This window comes from Mchenga conophoros, linkage group LG16 (genome assembly GCF_057382185.1).
Source record: "Mchenga conophoros isolate Kocher_MC1m ecotype Shallow Benthic linkage group LG16, M_conophoros_male_GT1.1, whole genome shotgun sequence".
NCBI classification, from domain to species: domain Eukaryota; kingdom Metazoa; phylum Chordata; class Actinopteri; order Cichliformes; family Cichlidae; genus Mchenga; species Mchenga conophoros.
In genome coordinates, this window is record NC_140541.1 from 16356081 (window position 1) to 16374044 (window position 17964).

At 41.2% G+C, this 17964-nt stretch overlaps 1 protein-coding gene across 1 annotated transcript; it reads left to right on the plus strand.

Moving 5' to 3' along the window:
- The first annotated feature begins 5583 nt into the window (after positions 1 to 5583).
- Positions 5584 to 17352, plus strand: tmtc4 (transmembrane O-mannosyltransferase targeting cadherins 4). The gene is made up of 18 exons (XM_085249781.1): positions 5584 to 6014; positions 6112 to 6313; positions 6401 to 6516; positions 8273 to 8489; positions 11584 to 11671; positions 11857 to 11957; positions 12164 to 12256; positions 12457 to 12618; positions 12919 to 13121; positions 13376 to 13550; positions 13913 to 14044; positions 14193 to 14272; positions 14365 to 14472; positions 14569 to 14710; positions 15157 to 15271; positions 16540 to 16652; positions 16790 to 16859; positions 17070 to 17352. The coding sequence occupies exons 2-18, from the start codon at positions 6152 to 6154 to the stop codon at positions 17216 to 17218; spliced, it is 2226 nt and encodes a 741-aa protein (XP_085105907.1). The 5' UTR covers positions 5584 to 6014; positions 6112 to 6151; the 3' UTR covers positions 17219 to 17352.
- Positions 17353 to 17964: the final 612 nt, after the last annotated feature.

Genomic DNA, 17964 nt, shown 5'->3' on the forward strand with positions numbered 1-17964 from the left:
TTAAGTTGTAGGGAGCAAAGTATATGTAACATGTCAACTGGTACTGCCTGCACACTAAATCATCTCCATTTGAGACTGAGTTTGTTTCTTTTTTCTTTTTATTTGGCCTGTCTTGTTTGGTACTTTAGCAATCCGAATTGTTGTCTGAAGGCCAGGAAAGAGCCCATGACATTTATTTTTTTAAGTGGAGAAATTGTTCCACTTGATTAATCTATATTATCATTGTTTATTTATTTTCTTTTATTTTAAGTTATTACAAATTGGACAGACAGAGGGGAAGGGGGGGACAGTAAAAGAAGACACTGCGAAAATCCGTTGGATCACCTGTTAAAAGAAGAAAAGAGAAAACAAACAACAAGAGAACAACACAATATAGAGAGAACAACCTAGATACGTGTAAGTAACATTAAATACAAAATATTGAATGTTATTGAGCAGCACGCAGGACCAACAGTGCACAATACGCTTTAAGGTAGCAGCCAAGGAAGATATAGTTTCTGTACGTGAGCACCCGGGTGTACACCTGTGTGCGTGAGCGCGCTTAAGTTCAAAAGGTTTCTTCATGTAACAATCTGCTAGAAGGTGTGGGGAGCCATAGCCCTCCCCCCCAGAGCATGAAGCGGCCGCGGAGGAGACCCGGGCCCCGGACATCCATAGGCTCCCCAGAGTGCAAAAAACCTGGTCCTCCTTGGGTTTGTTTCACAATTGTTCTGAGCCAATGACCGTGTTTGGGTTTGGTTAATTGTATTTGATTGCTCTTACACTCTAGTCCACTGATATGCCCCACTGCAAACACTGCTGTCACAGTTTCTCTGCGCATGTTATAAGATTTAAGATGGTTTATATTAAGAAATATTTTAAAGTAGATGGTCTTTTTGTTCTCCTGTGAGTTTTACAATGAAGACCACATTGTGGTCCCTAACGCCCATGAATAATGGGAGTCAACTGTTTGTGCTACAGGATGAAGGAAGAGTTGGCTTGCTGAGACTGGGGAGGATTGCCAGCCTACCCCGTACAGTGTGGTGGGACTAGAGAGTGTAGCTGACCTCTGGCACAGCTGGCCCTGGCCTTTGATTGTGTGTTTTGTCCTTTATGCAAGTGGTGCACTGGTCTGTTTTGGCTCTTAACTTTTATGCTAATACTGTAGCCGGGGCTGTTTCCATTTGATTTTGTGTGATAAATTATATTTTAAATTTTCTGATTCAGATGGATCAGACTGTTGCTCAGATATAGAACATGTCTGACCAGGTATCTGGTACGTGTTGCATACAGATAACTGAAAGTTCTACTTAAGTGCCTGGACTTTGTTACCTCAGCTGTTGAGTTGACTGATATGCAGTCCACGCCCTACGTGGAATTTTGGTTTTGTGCCACACGTTTTACAGTGTGACATGTTTTTCATTTACAGACCGATGACAAATTAAAGGAAAAGCAAGCACCAAGCAAGAACCTTAGATTCCTACTGTGAGGGGAGCCTGAACTACACAACCTAAAAATTAGTCTAAATAAAAACAGATTTTTATAGATCAAACTTGAGCATACTTTCACACACTTTAGGGTACTTACTACCAACTGAAAACATCGTATTCTTTGGTGAGTTACAGCAAATAAATAAGCAAAAGTAAAACTATGTATTATGATTAATTATTATTGTCTGAAGCCAATAAATATTTGATGTTTGAGGTCTACAGGGGAAAAACACATACTGGCTCAAGATGTATTTTTCTACATCAAGAAAAATACATTGCATCTATTGCATCTATTTTTACCATAATAACGCATGCTTTTCTTACATATCTAAACCGTGTCTGTCATTAGTAAACATCTCCTTAATAAACAAGACTTTGGAGACTATCACTGTATGTCACCCACTGTGATCAGAGAGAAGAAAACAGCGCCAACTAACATTAATAGTTAATGATGAAAAACACATGCAGGCTACATTGTTCATCTAAGGACATTGCGTGCTGCTTAGTCAATTTATTTACTTTCACGCCATTTGACCCTGACCTTTCCTCTCTGCTGTGATTCTGTGTCAGACTGCACACAATCAATGTCTGTCCCCTTCTGCGTGATCACAAAAACAGTAGACGCTCCCTGACAGGGACTCCACTGGCAGCCCTGTCTTCTTGCATTTGGGCCACTAGATCATCCATTGGTGGTACTGGGACATCCCCCTCATTATCTCCTCCGCCCCACCATTGCCGTTTCTGAAAGCGATGCTAATAACATGAATTCCAACAGATTGACATGGGTGAAGAGCCAGGAGATGAAATCCATACTTCATGCATTTTGCATGTAGAGGTAATTAGAGGATTTGGAGGGTATTAAATGCTTCTGCCAAAGTATCCAAGTTCCTGATGAGATGGTAAAACAATCATTTTGAAGTTTATAGCATTAAAAATAGATGTTAAAAGAAAAAAGGGAGTAAATAAAGACTCATGCTAGTACTTTAAAGTGATTTTAAATGTTTTAGTTGACGAAGAACATAGATAGATAGATAAGGTCATGTTATGTAAAGCAGTGATTTGCGCCTTCAGTTTTAATGTAACCTTCAAACCTTGAGGTTTAATCCAACTGGTACAACCCATAAAACTGCCTGTGACGGTACCAAGGGCTATGTTCTGAAGCGTAGCCTTAATTATGCACACTTTCTTGCTGAATAAGTGTCTGATTTTCTAACTATCCTTGAGACCCATGTTTAAAGGTCTAAGAATGTGCCCTTGACAATCTTTCTCCCCTCTCATCTCCCAGGGCCCCTGACTCTAGCCATTAGGGAGATCGCCTGCCTTCCCTAAGCAATGACAGGTGAAATGGAGCACAAAATCCCAAAGCTCGCCAAAAGCCCTCTCCACAAACGCAGCACCTCTGATTCTTACATACACTTATCTTCACACGAAAACACAGACGAACCAGTGTTTGCAACACGCATACCTATTATCCTATAAAATAAACAAAACCAAATAAAAGGTGAATAAAAGACCGCACACTCGTGCTTTTCCTACATTTCTTAAAATTGTCACTAGGTGAAACTTAAATATAATATACTGTGTTTTATATTGTGTATAGTAGAACATATAATAAATTGTTACCCATATATAATGTCTGAGGTCAATGTGAACTTGCTAATTCGGGGGGGGGGGGGGGGGGGGAGGGGATACATTCTCTATACCCAAAAACATTAAAATCAACCAACCAAAAGATCAGAGTGACACTATTTAAATGCATCACAATTTCCTTGCCTTTCCTTCAATGACCTACGGTATAATGTCACACAACAAAATAATTTCACTATTATAAGGGGAGATGTGCATATGATGCTATTCTTTTAAATGCAAATAAAAAAAATACTTGAATATATTCTGTTACACCTTACAATACTTATCTCAAAATGAAATCAAAACACATGCATAATGCTTTGATTGAAAAACACATCACATGCAGGAATGATTACCCCTTCTTCCTGTTATTGAAGCCACTTCATAATTTGCATGACCAAATCACCCAAAAAACAAATTGCCTTCCTTTTCAGTCATACTGTAACAAACCTCTGGATGGGTTTGCAGTCGAGTGCTTTAACAAAACCACAGTTTAAGGTGATAAACGAGTTACTAAATTACAGAAACATGGCAGATTGTAATTTTTTTGAATGTTTTTTTAACACGCATAACTGAAATGCTGGCAAGACTGTTTTGCACTGGTCTCTGATCTGATGTTTCAGCTGCTCTGCAAAAACAAGGATTGACAATCAATGACTGGATTATTACGTTGTGTCAAAGGCTGAACCAGCGGGAGTTGCTAAACTGAGTAAGAATGTCAAAGGAGGAACACAGATACATTCAAAAAAAAGAAAGCAACAAAAAATAATCATAGTTGAAGAAAAAGACAAATTTAACAGACCTTTTCACAGCAAAAAAAATAAAAAATTGACTTGTCAAAGAAGAAAAGAACATGAATTGCTAATACCATTTAAAACGGTGCTGTTCTGTTCTCAGACATGACACTGCGACAAGAAGCCAGCATCAAAAATTAGATTATTCACATGCTTTTCCTAATATAACATGTGTGATTGGTAATGTCTTACATAAAACTTAAATTAAACCAGGTCTCTCCAATTACCAGGACAGTGCTTCCTTTTTAAAGGCGAATCCCAACTAAAGCTCCCTTTGTGTGAACCAGGAAAAGGGTTCGTGTCATCGCAGCATGACACCTGAGCTCGATAGGAAGAGCTGATCATGGATACTTTTATCATAATCCAATTAATGTGAGATGCTTCGCTGTGTGGAGCCAGTCTGTTCTCCTCAAGGCAGTGTTCGAATTAGAAACAAAGATCCAGTCCTGTGGCCAAAATACAATCAGTCTGAACTGTAGGACAGTAAAAGAAGTTTTCTGGCAAGATAGATTGCTAAATGAAAATTGAATATTCTATGTTGAATCAACATTTTTACAGAAGTTACAGCTTACGTAGTGCATCAACATTTAAGTGCCTGAGTGTATCACAGAATCCAAACATATGTAAACAGACCCAAAAATTCTAATTGATGATCAGTAACTTTTCACAACGGTTCTAATGAATGCTATTAATGGAGAAAAGTACAACTGTGGACCTCTCCTCAGGAGATCTTGAGCTGTAAAGTGCTCTTCCTTTAGAGTCACAAACACAACTGTAACTCCATTTTCACCTCAAAAGTATGAAAGCAAAGGGACTGGTACTAATACAGTAAAGCCATTAAAAACAAATTCAAAGCCAAGAAAGACGATACGCAAGGACTGAAATGTTCTGGTATAACTGGACAGAGCCCTTCGATAAATTGGTGACCTGTACAGTGTGTACCCTTTGTCTTTAGCACTATGACAGCTCAAAGAGGCTACAACCAGGACCCTGAACTAGATGAGCGGAAGAAGGTGGATGGATGGATTTGCACTTAGTTGTCAGCACAAAACTGGAAGGCTATTATGACCTCTGTAATCAGCTAAAGAGAAGCCAACAGTGAAATCAGAAAGGTCAACTCCAACTGATCATGGCAGATGGCTACCCCTCGCTGCCTGGTTCTACTGGAACTTTCTTCCTGTTAAAAGGGAGTTTTTCCTTCCCACAGTCACCAGGTGCTTACTTAAAAAGAGGTCATCTGATTATTGGGGGTTTCTCTCTATTATTATAGGTTCTTTACCTTACAATATGAAGTGCTAAGAGGCAGTTGTTGCAGTGATTGAATGAACTGAATTGATTTGAATTGAATAGGACTTTATTCTGTCCTTTCTTTAAGGCTCATTTACATACTTATAAACTGTTGGTAATATAAAATAGAGCATCGTCTTAAAAATAATCTCCAAAGTTACCCAAAGCCATCAGCGTAAAGCTTCAAAATAAAATGGAAGTTATTCCAGGAGGACAGAGCCTTTTGATAACAAACTTTGGCCTACATTCACTGTTGTCCACCTGTTGATATTATTGGAAGAAATGTTTTTATGGCTTTAGAGAGCCTTGTACTGCTACAGCATCAAAGCGCTCTCCTCTGCTCAACCCTGCACACTCGTGTATCATTCATCTAGCAACAAGTATTGGCTGACACTGAACACGTGACTCTGACGCTAAAGAGGAAGTCGTTTACTCTAGCGTGCACATTTGTTTACAGCCTCGAGTACTCTGTCCGTACCTCGGCAGGACTGTTCTGTGCGATTCAAGGGCTTTGCTGATCAGTATAATAGTCAAACTACTGTCCGAGCGCCACTGCAACTGCGCGCCTGTCATTTGTTTAGGAGCAGCAGAGACCTTTTAGCATGTCTCAGACATGCTAGCTGGCGACACACGAAGAAACCTTCCACGTTATACTGTGATGCCCCAGTGACCGCGTCATCATCGTACCTGTACATCGCCGCATTTGCATGCAGGTGGGATTCTCATGTCTCTGAGTGAGTCAACGTGTACTACCCGTTAGCTTTCTGGCAGACAAGCTAACATGGAGGTAACACAAGACACCGTGACCTCTCAGACAATGAACTGAGACGACAAGGTGTGTATGCAGCGTTTGCACTGTGTTTATTACGCAGTTATCAGTTTTTACAACCTGTGATTTGAATTGACTTCCTGCACCCATCTCTTCTCCTCAGGGATAATGAAACTGAATGACCAAAGACCCAGCAGTGCACTATGGCATTGACTGAAGTATACTGGGACCACCACATACCCTTGCCAAAGCTTGCTCCTGTTCAGGCCAAGGTCACCGTTGCCTTGGTGGCACTCCTGTGCTTCATTAACAGTTATGATGGAGACTTTGTATTTGATGATTCTGAAGCAATTGTTAACAACAAGGTGAGTTTTTCATTCATCAGCAGCTTGACTCCAGTTACACACTTACACTGGCAATAACCGTCACTCATTTTGTTTTTGTGGTTGCAGGATTTGCGCCCAGCAACACCTCTGAACAACATCTGGAGCAATGACTTCTGGGGAACCAACCTGAGTAGCAACTCTAGTCACAAATCCTACCGACCTCTCACTGTCCTTACATTCAGGTAAGGAGTCCTACTTAGTGTCTGAGTTTATACACACTTTATACATTCACAGCTAAACTAGTAATCAGATTCAAATCAGTTTAATCCACGACTCAGAATAAACAGGTCCACACTGATTTTTGTTTTGGTTGCGGAGGTGTGTCTCAAAACATCTGTACATGCTCCCTTTGTACATTGTAAATGTGTGCAGATGTGCACTTGTCTTCTTTACAAAAAGCCAAACTTGTTCTCTGTTGAGATTTTTTTTAATACAACTTTTTGGACTTCTAAAATGATTAAAAAAGCACTACACAATAACAGGCACTACTGGACTTGAAATACCTATATGCACTCACTGGCCACTTTACTACCTTGTTAGCACTATTCTGGATCCCCTTTTTCCTTTAGAACTGCCTATATTCTTCATGGCACAGATTCAACAAGTTGCTGGTAAAATTCCTCAGAGATTCTGGTCCATATTGACATGATTGCATCACACAGTTGCTGCAGATTTGTCAGCTGCTTATCCATGATGTGAATTTCCCTTCCCACCTTGGACCAAGTGATCTGACTGTGGAGGCCTTTTGAATACAGTTACCTCACTGTCATGTTGAAGAAACCGGTTTGCTGGAAGCAGCCATCACAAGACAGGTGGAGCTGACGGGAGTGGCACCTGGTGTGTGGTATTGCATCTAGTTTCTGCCGTGTGATTTGTTTTATTAGAAATTGCATTAATCAGCAGCTGAACAGTAACTAATAAAGTGGCCAGTGAGTGTATATTAAAGGATTTGAATAGACATGTGACTAAATGTTAACACAGCTGTTGAGAAAGATAAAAGCATAGCACATTCATCATTTTTGCATTTTGCATTGATTCAATAATCTGTTCTATCAATCTAATCATTAGACCACATCGCATGTGCACAGTTGACCTGAAACCTTCAATCCAAAAGAGTTCAGTCAGAATTTAAAAAATATGTGCTTGTAATTTCAGCCACACACATTAGAGCATCATTCTTCGAATACTTACTCCTCTGTTAATTGCCAAAACCTCTACACGGTTCCTGTCAGTAGTTTAACCACAGTAAGGACTTGACTGAAAAAGCATAACATCATACTGTTTCTGTAGGTTACTTCTTCCTGCAGGAACTTGCACAATATTTTAGGTCAATCAGCACCTGTGTGCATGTTCTGACAGCAGGAAATCTCTCTATAGTTTCTCTTTCAAAGATGTTTTCAGGGTAGAGGAAAGGTACTTGATCCCCTAAAAACTGCAGGGAAGAACTCGACAGCAAACACAACCACTGGAGTCTGGTGGATAACGACAGACTCGAGTAACAGTCTTCTCCAGTCAAACGTTACCAACAGCTGCTTAAAATTATCCACAGGGAAACACCAGAGACGGCATCACCACTGCTATATCAGTCTGATGTTAATATATTCATCACTTGCAGTTTGAAGCTGTTACAAATTGATTACATCACCTTGTGAGGCTAGTTAACCTGCAGTGGAAACGGAAAGGATGATTAGGGGCCATTGCTGTAAACGTTTGTGCCATTTAGGAGTTCTGTTGTGTTTCTACAGTGGGAAGGTGCCTTTCCTCTATTCTCTGCATATAACTGTGCAGTTGATGGTGGTTATTGATGACCCTCACCATGTCCCATTGGCTTCATCGTGTCACATTATGCTTTATAATAGCTTCACCATACTCACACATATACTTTCCTACACCTGCTGTACATTCAGCTCTAGTTTTTCTCTTGTCTCGCTGTTGCAGGCTGAACTACCTCGTAGCGGGAGGCCTTCACCCCGTTGGCTTCCATGTGCTCAACATCATCCTCCATGCTGTCATATCCGCCCTTATGATTGACGTGTTTGCAGTACTTATTGGTGGACTGGCCTACGATGAGAAGGGCAGGATACTGAACCACGCTCCGAAGACCTCTTTGCTTGCTGCCATCTTCTTTGCCGCACACCCAGTTCACACAGAAAGTGTAAGTAGAGTTGAAGTGTTTATTTATATGCATAATATTATAAGTAAAGAGACAATCAAATAGTTCAGTATGCATTAAAATCATCATACACATGAGTGTGTAAAGATTCATATGTATGATTATTGTGTAGTTTGGACTTATTAGTAGTCTCAAAACTGAAAATACAGTTTTGCATTAAAACGCAAACAGTAAAGCTTAAAGAAAAACAATTATAGATATATAGATAGGTACTTTATTGATTTCACAACTGGAATTCATGTGTTACAACAGCAAGGTGATGAAAAAAAAAACTAGAGTCTAAATAAACATAATTAAAGTGGTACACAGCCATGATGAGCACCTTATTTAGTGAAATAAAAAGGTTATATACAGTGGGGCAAAAAAGTATTTAGTCAGCCACCGATTGTGCAAGTTCCCCCACCTAAAATGATGACAGAGGTCAGTAATTTGCACCAGAGGTACACTTCAACTGTGAGAGACAGAATGTGGAAAAAAAATCCATGAATCCACATGGTAGGATTTGTAGAGAATTTATTCGTAAATCAGGGTGGAAAATAAGTATTTGGTCAACAACAAAAATACAACTCAATACTTTGTAACATAACCTTTGTTGGCAATAACAGAGGTCAAACGTTTACTATAGGTCTTTACCAGGTTTGCACACACAGTAGCTGGTATTTTGGCCCATTCCTCCATGCAGATCTTCTCGAGAGCAGTGATGTTTTGGGGCTGTCGCCGAGCAACACGGACTTTCAACTCCCGCCACAGATTTTCTATGGGGTTGAGGTCTGGAGACTGGCTAGGCCACTCCAGGACTTTCAAATGCTTCTTACGGAGCCACTCCTTTGTTGCCCGGGCGGTGTGTTTTGGATCATTGTCATGTTGGAAGACCCAGCCTCGTTTCATCTTCAAAGTTCTCACTGATGGAAGGAGGTTTTGGCTCAAAATCTCACGATACATGGCCCCATTGATTCTGTCCTTAACACGGATCAGTCGTCCTGTCCCCTTGGCAGAAAAACAGCCCCATAGCATGATGTTTCCACCCCCATGCTTCACAGTAGGTATGGTGTTCTTGGGATGCAACTCAGTATTCTTCTTCCTCCAAACACGACGAGTTGAGTTTATACCAAAAAGTTCTACTTTGGTTTCATCTGACCACATGACATTCTCCCAATCCTCTGCTGTATCATCCATGTGCTCTCTGGCAAACTTCAGACGGGCCTGGACATGCACTGGCTTCAGCAGCGGAACACGTCTGGCACTGCGGGATTTGATTCCCTGCCGTTGTAGTGTGTTACTGATGGTGACCTTTGTTACTTTGGTCCCAGCTCTCTGCAGGTCATTCACCAGGTCCCCCCGTGTGGTTCTGGGATCTTTGCTCACCGTTCTCATGATCATTTTGACCCCACGGGATGAGATCTTGCGTGGAGCCCCAGATCGAGGGAGATTATCAGTGGTCTTGTATGTCTTCCATTTTCTGATGATTGCTCCCACAGTTGATTTTTTCACACCAAGCTGCTTGCCTATTGTAGATTCACTCTTCCCAGTCTGGTGCAGGTCTACAATACTTTTCCTGGTGTCCTTCGAAAGCTCTTTGGTCTTGGCCATGGCGGAGTTTGGAGTCTGACTGTTTGAGGCTGTGGACAGGTGTCTTTTATACAGATGATGAGTTCAAACAGGTGCCATTCATACAGGTAACGAGTGGGGGACAGAAAAGCTTTTTACAGACGACGTTACAGGTCTGTGAGAGCCAGAGATTTTCCTTGTTTGAGGTGACCAAATACTTATTTTCCACCCTGATTTACGAATAAATTCTTTACAAATCCTACCATGTGGATTCATGGATTTTTTTTTCACATTCTGTCTCTCACAGTTGAAGTGTACCTCTGGTGCAAATTACTGACCTCTGTCATCATTTTAAGTGGGGGAACTTGCACAATCGGTGGCTGACTAAATACTTTTTTGCCCCACTGTATGCAACAGTGATTAGAAAAACAAAGACTTGAGATTTTACAAGAGAGTAGTAAAATACCATTCATAAATATCTTTACGCTATAAATCTAAGAAACAGCTGCAAGGAGGTATAATACAGAAACGTGTGATGGTTTAAGGTAGGACATTTTTAGGCTATGTGGTTAGGAGATGATACACTAGTGAATCCTTGATTCTGTTCCTATCCTGAATGACTTTTTACTGCTCTTTCACCAGTATTTTACATTTATTTCTACAGCTAACAGATGACATTTAGCTAGTAGTGTTTGGCCATGGTGTGTTTAGGTATTTCTTTTTATATATTTACAATATTTTCTTTCTTTCTGCATGCTGGCGAATGAGCTGTTAAGTCAGCTCCAGGTTTTTATTTGAACTTGGTTGGGCTGTTACTGTTAGGGACCTGTGCACCTCAATGAGGTAGTTTTGATTTTGAGCTACAAATAAACCTTTCCTAAAAACATGGTTTCAACACGGCGTCAAGACAAGCCAATCCAGAGCCTCCAGTGCTTCCGTGCCAAGAACAAATGCCCCATCTCAGCTGGGAGCGTGGGCCAAGGTGCGTGCGATAGTACGACCTGACTATTAGCCACGTTGGGATGCTTATTGACCTGCCCTCATATGTGTTTTTCTGCTGTAAAGCATGGCTGGAAAGAAGCAATTCCCTGTCCATTTCCCTTTAATCATGCAGGGCAAGGACTGGGTAAGACCTGGGGGGTGGGAGGGAGGCACACTGTCTGCTTGGGCCTGCTGTATGTATCAAAGCAGGCAACCACAGGATGCCAGCCATACTTTATACACACACACACACACACACACACACACACACACACACACACACACACACCATATAGAAACACACACACACAACCGTGCTACACTGGTAATGAGAGTTTCTTCTGACATCTTTTTAATAAGCTTCCTTTTGTACTTGGATGCATTATGCAAAACTAATATATGGTGCATGTGTAATAAAATGAATAATTTCTAAACAGGTTTACCAGATAATGTTGTTTCTTCAAGTATTTTTTGTAGTTTAATCAGTCCTCCCTGTCTCATGTATCATAGCTTTTTTTTCTCTCGCTTTTCTCTGTTTCTCATCAAGGTCGCTGGCATAGTGGGCCGAGCAGACCTTTTATGCGCCCTCTTCTTCCAGCTGTCTTTCCTCACCTACTGCAAGGCTTTTAACAAAGGTAGGTACCTGACACGAGTATTACTCTTTAGGCACACAGTAATTCTATACTGCACAAAGCGCTTTCCATATGTCACTGGCATCAAAACGTTATCGATCTGCCAGCATTCGATGCATCTGTCTGAACACCTACATTTCAATCCTTTCCTGTCTCTGACCAGCGTGGTCTTGGCTTTGTGTTCTCAGGGAGTGACAGAGATGACAGGTTTTCTCTCCAGTGGGTTGTGGTCAGCCTCTTGCTGTGTGCTGCAGCAATGCTCTGTAAAGAACAAGGCATCACTGTCTTGGTATGAAGTCCTTCTGTAAGGTCATTTTTAGATCTGATGTTTTCATCCTGTCTTGCCATCCCACTGTAATTCTTGCTTACACAAGGAGAAGAAGTCTCACATTTTTTTACATATATGTATATATGAAATGAGCTAATTCGTTTTGTTGCTGACCTATATACATTTAAATGCCATTTCTCCTTCTTTCTCTATGTATTTTCCTTCAGGGTGTGAATGCTGCCTTTGATGTCCTCCTGATCTGTAATGTTAATGTGTATGAACTCAGCCAGAGGCTACTCCTTAGGAAGAAATCATTTGATGTGAGTTAGGTTTGCACACCCTCCCCTGCTTTTCTGTCATAAATTATGCACTGCTTTGTATGATTTATGTCACATTTCATACACTGTCTGTATAAAGTAGTTTGCAATTGAGTACATTAGCGATTAAACGGTGACTGAAAGTAACTAACAAGCTTTATATTTTTAATTGTAAGTGACAAGTGGTAATACTCTTGTGACAGGTAAGTGAGTTGGTGCGAATGGGATTGCTTACGCGACTGGGTCTAATGGGTCTTGGAGGCCTCCTGATGCTTTACGCACGCTGGAGGATCATGGGAACAGGACCGCCAGCGTTCACTGAAGTAGACAACCCGGCTTCTTTTGCAGAAAATATCATCCTCAGGGTAAGAAAGATTAGTTTGTAGAGTTTATTTCACAATATTTATTCATGCATTATAATTACAGACAATTTTATCTTTAAATGATTCTGATTGATCTATGTAATTATGAATTGACTTTATTGAAGCATATATTCCGTTTTTTTCATCATTTCAGTTTAATTCACCGTCTAATATCATGTTTGTCCTGAGTAATTTGCATGGTTTTTAAACACTGTTTACTTCAGAATTTTAAATGCTTTTCCCCTTTTTCTCCGCTGGTTTTGTTGCTGCTCTCTTCCTTTTCTGTTCCGTTTTGATTGGCAGATAGTGAACTATAATTACTACTACTCCCTTAATGCCTGGCTGCTGCTGTGTCCCTGGTGGCTGTGTTTTGATTGGTCCATGGGTTGTGTGCCTCTCATTAAGTCAGCCACTGATTGGAGGATAGTCTGGCTGCTGCTGCTCTGGTGCATCCTGGTAGGCTTGATAAGCCAAGCCTTATGCTCACAGGACAGCCAGAGGAGGAGGTGAGTGAGGAAAGCCATCTCAGATTTGCTGGAATGAAAGATGAAATAAAGTACATGTTGACTTCTAAAGACGTATAGTTGATTGTGACTATAAAAGCATATTCACCGCAGTGTCACCAGTGCACAACACATACTTTTTGCTTGGTTTAGCACAGACTTGACAATTTTTTTGGGTCCAGTATTCAGATTCTTAAGCTTAAATCTCAGACCACATGTTTTTAGATGCTATGTGTGTGCTCTGTTTTCCTCACTAGGACTTTGACCCTGGGTCTGGTGCTACTGGTGGTCCCTTTTCTGCCTGCGAGCAACATTTTTTTCAGGGTGGGCTTTGTCATTGCTGAGAGAGTTCTCTATCTGTCTTCAGCCGGCTACTGCCTACTGCTGGCATACTCTTTAGGACACTGCTGCTGCCGTTGGTCCAAATACAGGGTACGCCTAAATGATGCCAAAAAGATCACAATAAAGCAAAGGACACCAAACACTGAAGCAGTTTCTAGTAAAGGTTTATTTTCCAAAGTTGTCGGTTTAAACTGTCTTGATTTTAAACTCAAAATCTGTTTTCAAAACCAGCTTTGATAATTCAGTAACTCATGATGCAGGGAAGGTACAGATATGAGAAATGTCTAATGACTTCCCTATAAAGGGACGATGACAGCAGGTGGTGTCCATGTGCTGCAGAAATACATTTTGCAGGTTATTAATTCAGTGTCACACATCATTTGACTTGAAGCTTAATATTGTAATGCTTTATAGCACTTGGCTGTTAAATGGTTCCTCTTCTCTTTTTGCAGAAGTTGCTGTGCGTCATGGTGCTTGCACTGTTGTGTGTGTATGTAGTGCGCTGTGCTCTCCGCAGTCACCAGTGGCGTTCAGAACAAAGCCTCTTCACCAGCGCCCTTTCTGTCTGTCCGCTCAACGCCAAGGTAAAGAAAAATACATAAAAAATCAGTGATTTGCGCTTTCCCGCCTCGCTTCAGTTTGTGCCAGTAAATTATTTTAGTGCACATTTGAAAATGAATTCTAGTCATAGACACGTCCTGATGCTTTAAGTGCTAATGATTGTTCCCTCAGGTGCATTATAATGTGGGTAAGAACCTGGCTGACAGAGGGAACACCACTCCAGCTATTACATATTACAGAGAAGCAGTCAGGTATGTGTCCTTACAAGCAGTTACGACCTACTACATTTCTGACAAAGAAACAGTCATTGACTTGTTTGTTGCATGTTATTTATGGCTTTCAGGCTACACCCTACATACGTCCATGCAATGAACAACCTGGGGAATATCCTGAAGGAGAAAAATGAACTTGTGGAAGCAGAGCAGCTGTTGTCTAAAGCTGTTTCCATTCAGTAATGTTGTTTAACATCAAAGTTTAAACCAACGAGCTCTTTTAACAGATTTAGACTCCCTGTTCATGGCTTTGTGTTCTTTTTAAAACCGTGCAGGCCTGACTTCGCTGCAGCTTGGATGAATCTGGGAATAGTTCAGAACAGCCTGCAGAAGTTTGAGGAGGCAGAGAAGAGTTACTGGAACGCCATCCGCTTCCGGAGAAAATACCCAGACTGCTACTATAACCTGGGACGCTTGGTGAGGTCCCGGGCTCAAACCACGCAATCTGCTTTTGCCCGTTTACCATGTTCACTGTGTAAGATTAAGCTGTTAGCAAAACAAAACAAGGATAAGACAAACTACACCTCTACATGAAGCAGTACTAGCTAAAAAGTGGCGTTTTTAACTCTGTACGCTGACTGTTCTTCGCCAGATTCACTTAGCTGTTCTTCTTTTGCCATGTTTATATTGGTCAGCCTCAGGGAGGACGCCCCTGACAAAAGCCCCAAATAACTCTAACACGTTGTGAGGCGTCCCAGATGACACACTACACAAGGTCATGTGTAGTGTTGTTTTTATGTGATACATGTTATATGTTTCTCTTCTACAGCTTCAATCCACAATTTAAACTAAATAAAAAAAAAAAAATAGAAATTGTCATTGAATTCAAAAAGAGTTTTCTAACACTGTACCTCATATTTCAGTATGCCGACCAGAACAGACACCTGGATGCCCTAAACGCCTGGAGGAATGCAACTGTGCTAAAACCTGACCACAGCCTGGCGTGGAACAACATGGTCATTCTGCTGGACAACACCGGTAGTGGAAAAGTGCACGAGCTCACAAACAGACATGCTTTTAATACAACAGACACTAGACTACATCTATTTTATTGTTTTATGTGATGCGTTTTATTGTGTTTGTTGTTCAAAACCAGTAACTGATAACATTCAGCCTTTTGTGAATTTACATGAAAATGAGTCACTTTACTTAGAAAAAAAGAAAAAAAAGGAAAAAAAGCCTCTCTTGTGGGTGCACTTTGTTACAGGATTCAGAGCCAAGAAACAAAGTGTTGTTATTTTTGGGAAGGCAGTAAATCTAAATGGCCAACAAGATTAGACCGGAAGAGCAGGAATCAGCAATGCTTGAAATTTATGTATTAAAGCTTTGTGTTCTGAGTTTTGAAGGCAGTCTTCCCTGCCGTGTGGAGAATGCTCTGATTTCCAAACGCTCGAGCCGTTTTGTCAGAAGCTGCTCCCGTGGGGGCGGAGTCTCCCAGGAGGGTACTGGAACTGTCCAATCAGGGCCCAGTATGTTCCTGATCAAACGTGGGCAAGCACAGCCAGAACAGCGCCCCCTCAGAGGTTCCCCCACCGCATTTGTTCCCCAAATCTGACAGAAATAATTCTACCCATCTCCCCAGCTCCACTCCAAACACACAAAAAAGAGAGGAAGAGAAAAGAAGAACAATAGGTGTCATTTTGAAAAAGTGAGGAACTGGGAATATTGTTTTCACTTTGGTCTTGGCCCCTCCTTCTTTGTTTTGATCATTACACAAACAAAAGACGGGATCAGTGTAAATTTAGGCACAGTTGCGCATGTAGTCATGTGTTGGCGAGCTGTCTGAAGGGCATGGGCCATGACTCAGGACATGACTGCCATTGTTTTGCCCTCCGTTTCTCTGTCTGTCTGTCTCTCTCCATTTCTGGCCAGACATCAGACGGATCTTTGACAGAGATCAATAACCCAGTGGGCCTTGTGTTCATCCTTAATTAGGAGACTAAACCAATCCTCCATGTGTGGAGAGAGAAAAACTCTGCTCTAGATACTGCTGACAAATAAAGCACACGCTCAGACTCTCTGTGTTTTAGCCGCATCTTTGAATTTGTGTTTTCAACAGTCTGAAACGCTTTCATGTTGGGCAGCATTTTTAATATAATCCCCATGATTTCAATAGGCTTTGTCGCATAAATGTTAGCTGCCTTGCTGTGTAGATTACACTAACAAATACATAGTATAGATTTGCTGTGTGTATATTTGAATTTTATTTTCTGACATTTTTAGTAATTTTTCGTTCTGTCTGTAAGGTAACTTGGGTCAAGCAGAGCTGATCGGCCGAGAGGCTCTGAGAGTCCTCCCAAACGACCACACCATCATGTTTTCATTGGCTAATGTCCTGGGGAAATTACAAAAATATGAGGTCGGTAAACATTAGTACGCATAGTAGGCATTATAAGGATTTTATCCCTTACAGTACTCTGTCTGCTCTGAAATATGACTGGGACTAGTAAAGACAATTCAGGATGCGCTTTTTTTCCCCCCTTTGTTTTATCTCAGGAGTCAGAGGGCTTCTTTCTTCACGCCCTCCGGATCAACCCAAATGCTGCTAGTTGCCATGGAAATTTAGGTAAGGCGATTTTGGTTGTGTCACATATTTTACAGTGTTGCTAAGAGCTTCCAAGCACTCAGAAGCAACAAATATATATATATATTTATGCTTGCTAGTAAAAGTGTTATTGTGCAGTCTAGCTGTACCGAATGAGCTAAATGAATAGAATTAGAATCAGTGCAGCTTCTCAGCTTAAAGCAGCTTTCGTTCTCTTTTTTTCCCCCTCAGCTGTGTTGTATCATCGCTGGGGGAAGCTGGAGCTGGCAAAGAAACACTACGAGCTTTCTCTAAAGTTGGACCCTGAGGCTCCTGGGACCAGAGACAACTACAACATGCTGCGACGCAAACTGGACCAACTTAAACGCAGCACACCCTGAGGGAACCCACTTTGACTCCTGCCTACTGAAGAACAAATTGTTTCACTTGATATTATTTGAGCTCACACTAATTCTGGCTTTGAAACATTTGGAAATAAAGACCACGATCTGTTAATAAAGCTTCTGTTCTGTTATTTATATAATAAACATAAAAGAGAGAGGGGAAAGGAAAATGTAAAGCAATACAATGTTTTCTTTGCTAGTGTTAAAATGTGCATTGATTTCATCAGATGTGTCCAGGTTAGGACTGTCAGATGCCTGTGCTGTTTTGTTGCCCCATTTGAAGGCCATGTGGACCTGATCCATGTTGAACCCCGTTCTCTTTTCATCTTTGACCCCATGTTGTGTCAGCTGGATAGAGCACCATGCACGTGCAGAGGGTCTGCTGTAACATTTATTTGGCTTGGCCCTTTTTCAGGAGTTCCAAATGTCCCTACGCTCAAACGCTAAAATAGTTTTGACCAAGAGTGCTCGTCTGCATGTGGTCATAGCATCAGTGTTTCTTAATGCCCATCTTTTTAGTTCTGACTGGGATTGCCCTATGAGCTATAACCACCCCCGCCTCACCTCTTTACTGCTCCTGTCACCACTGCAGTTAATGGGGGAAAGGTGTTGGGTTTTTTTTTTTTTTTTTAGCTCTGACATTTTTCTCAAGTGTCCATGAGAAGATGAGAGGTCAGCTGAGACAGGAAACCCATGGCCGGTGCTGTATGAAAACAGCTCTATATCACAGAACCTTCAAAGGG

Bases quoted from the DNA above. Each gene is read 5' to 3' on its own strand.
- tmtc4 (XM_085249781.1), top strand. From the start codon at position 6,152: ATGGCATTGACTGAAGTATACTGGGACCACCACATACCCTTGCCAAAG. The intron at 6,517-8,272 runs GTAAGGAGTCCT...TCGCTGTTGCAG, and splicing joins CTCACTGTCCTTACATTCAG to GCTGAACTACCTCGTAGCGG. The intron at 15,272-16,539 runs GTAGTGGAAAAG...TCTGTCTGTAAG, and splicing joins CATTCTGCTGGACAACACCG to GTAACTTGGGTCAAGCAGAG.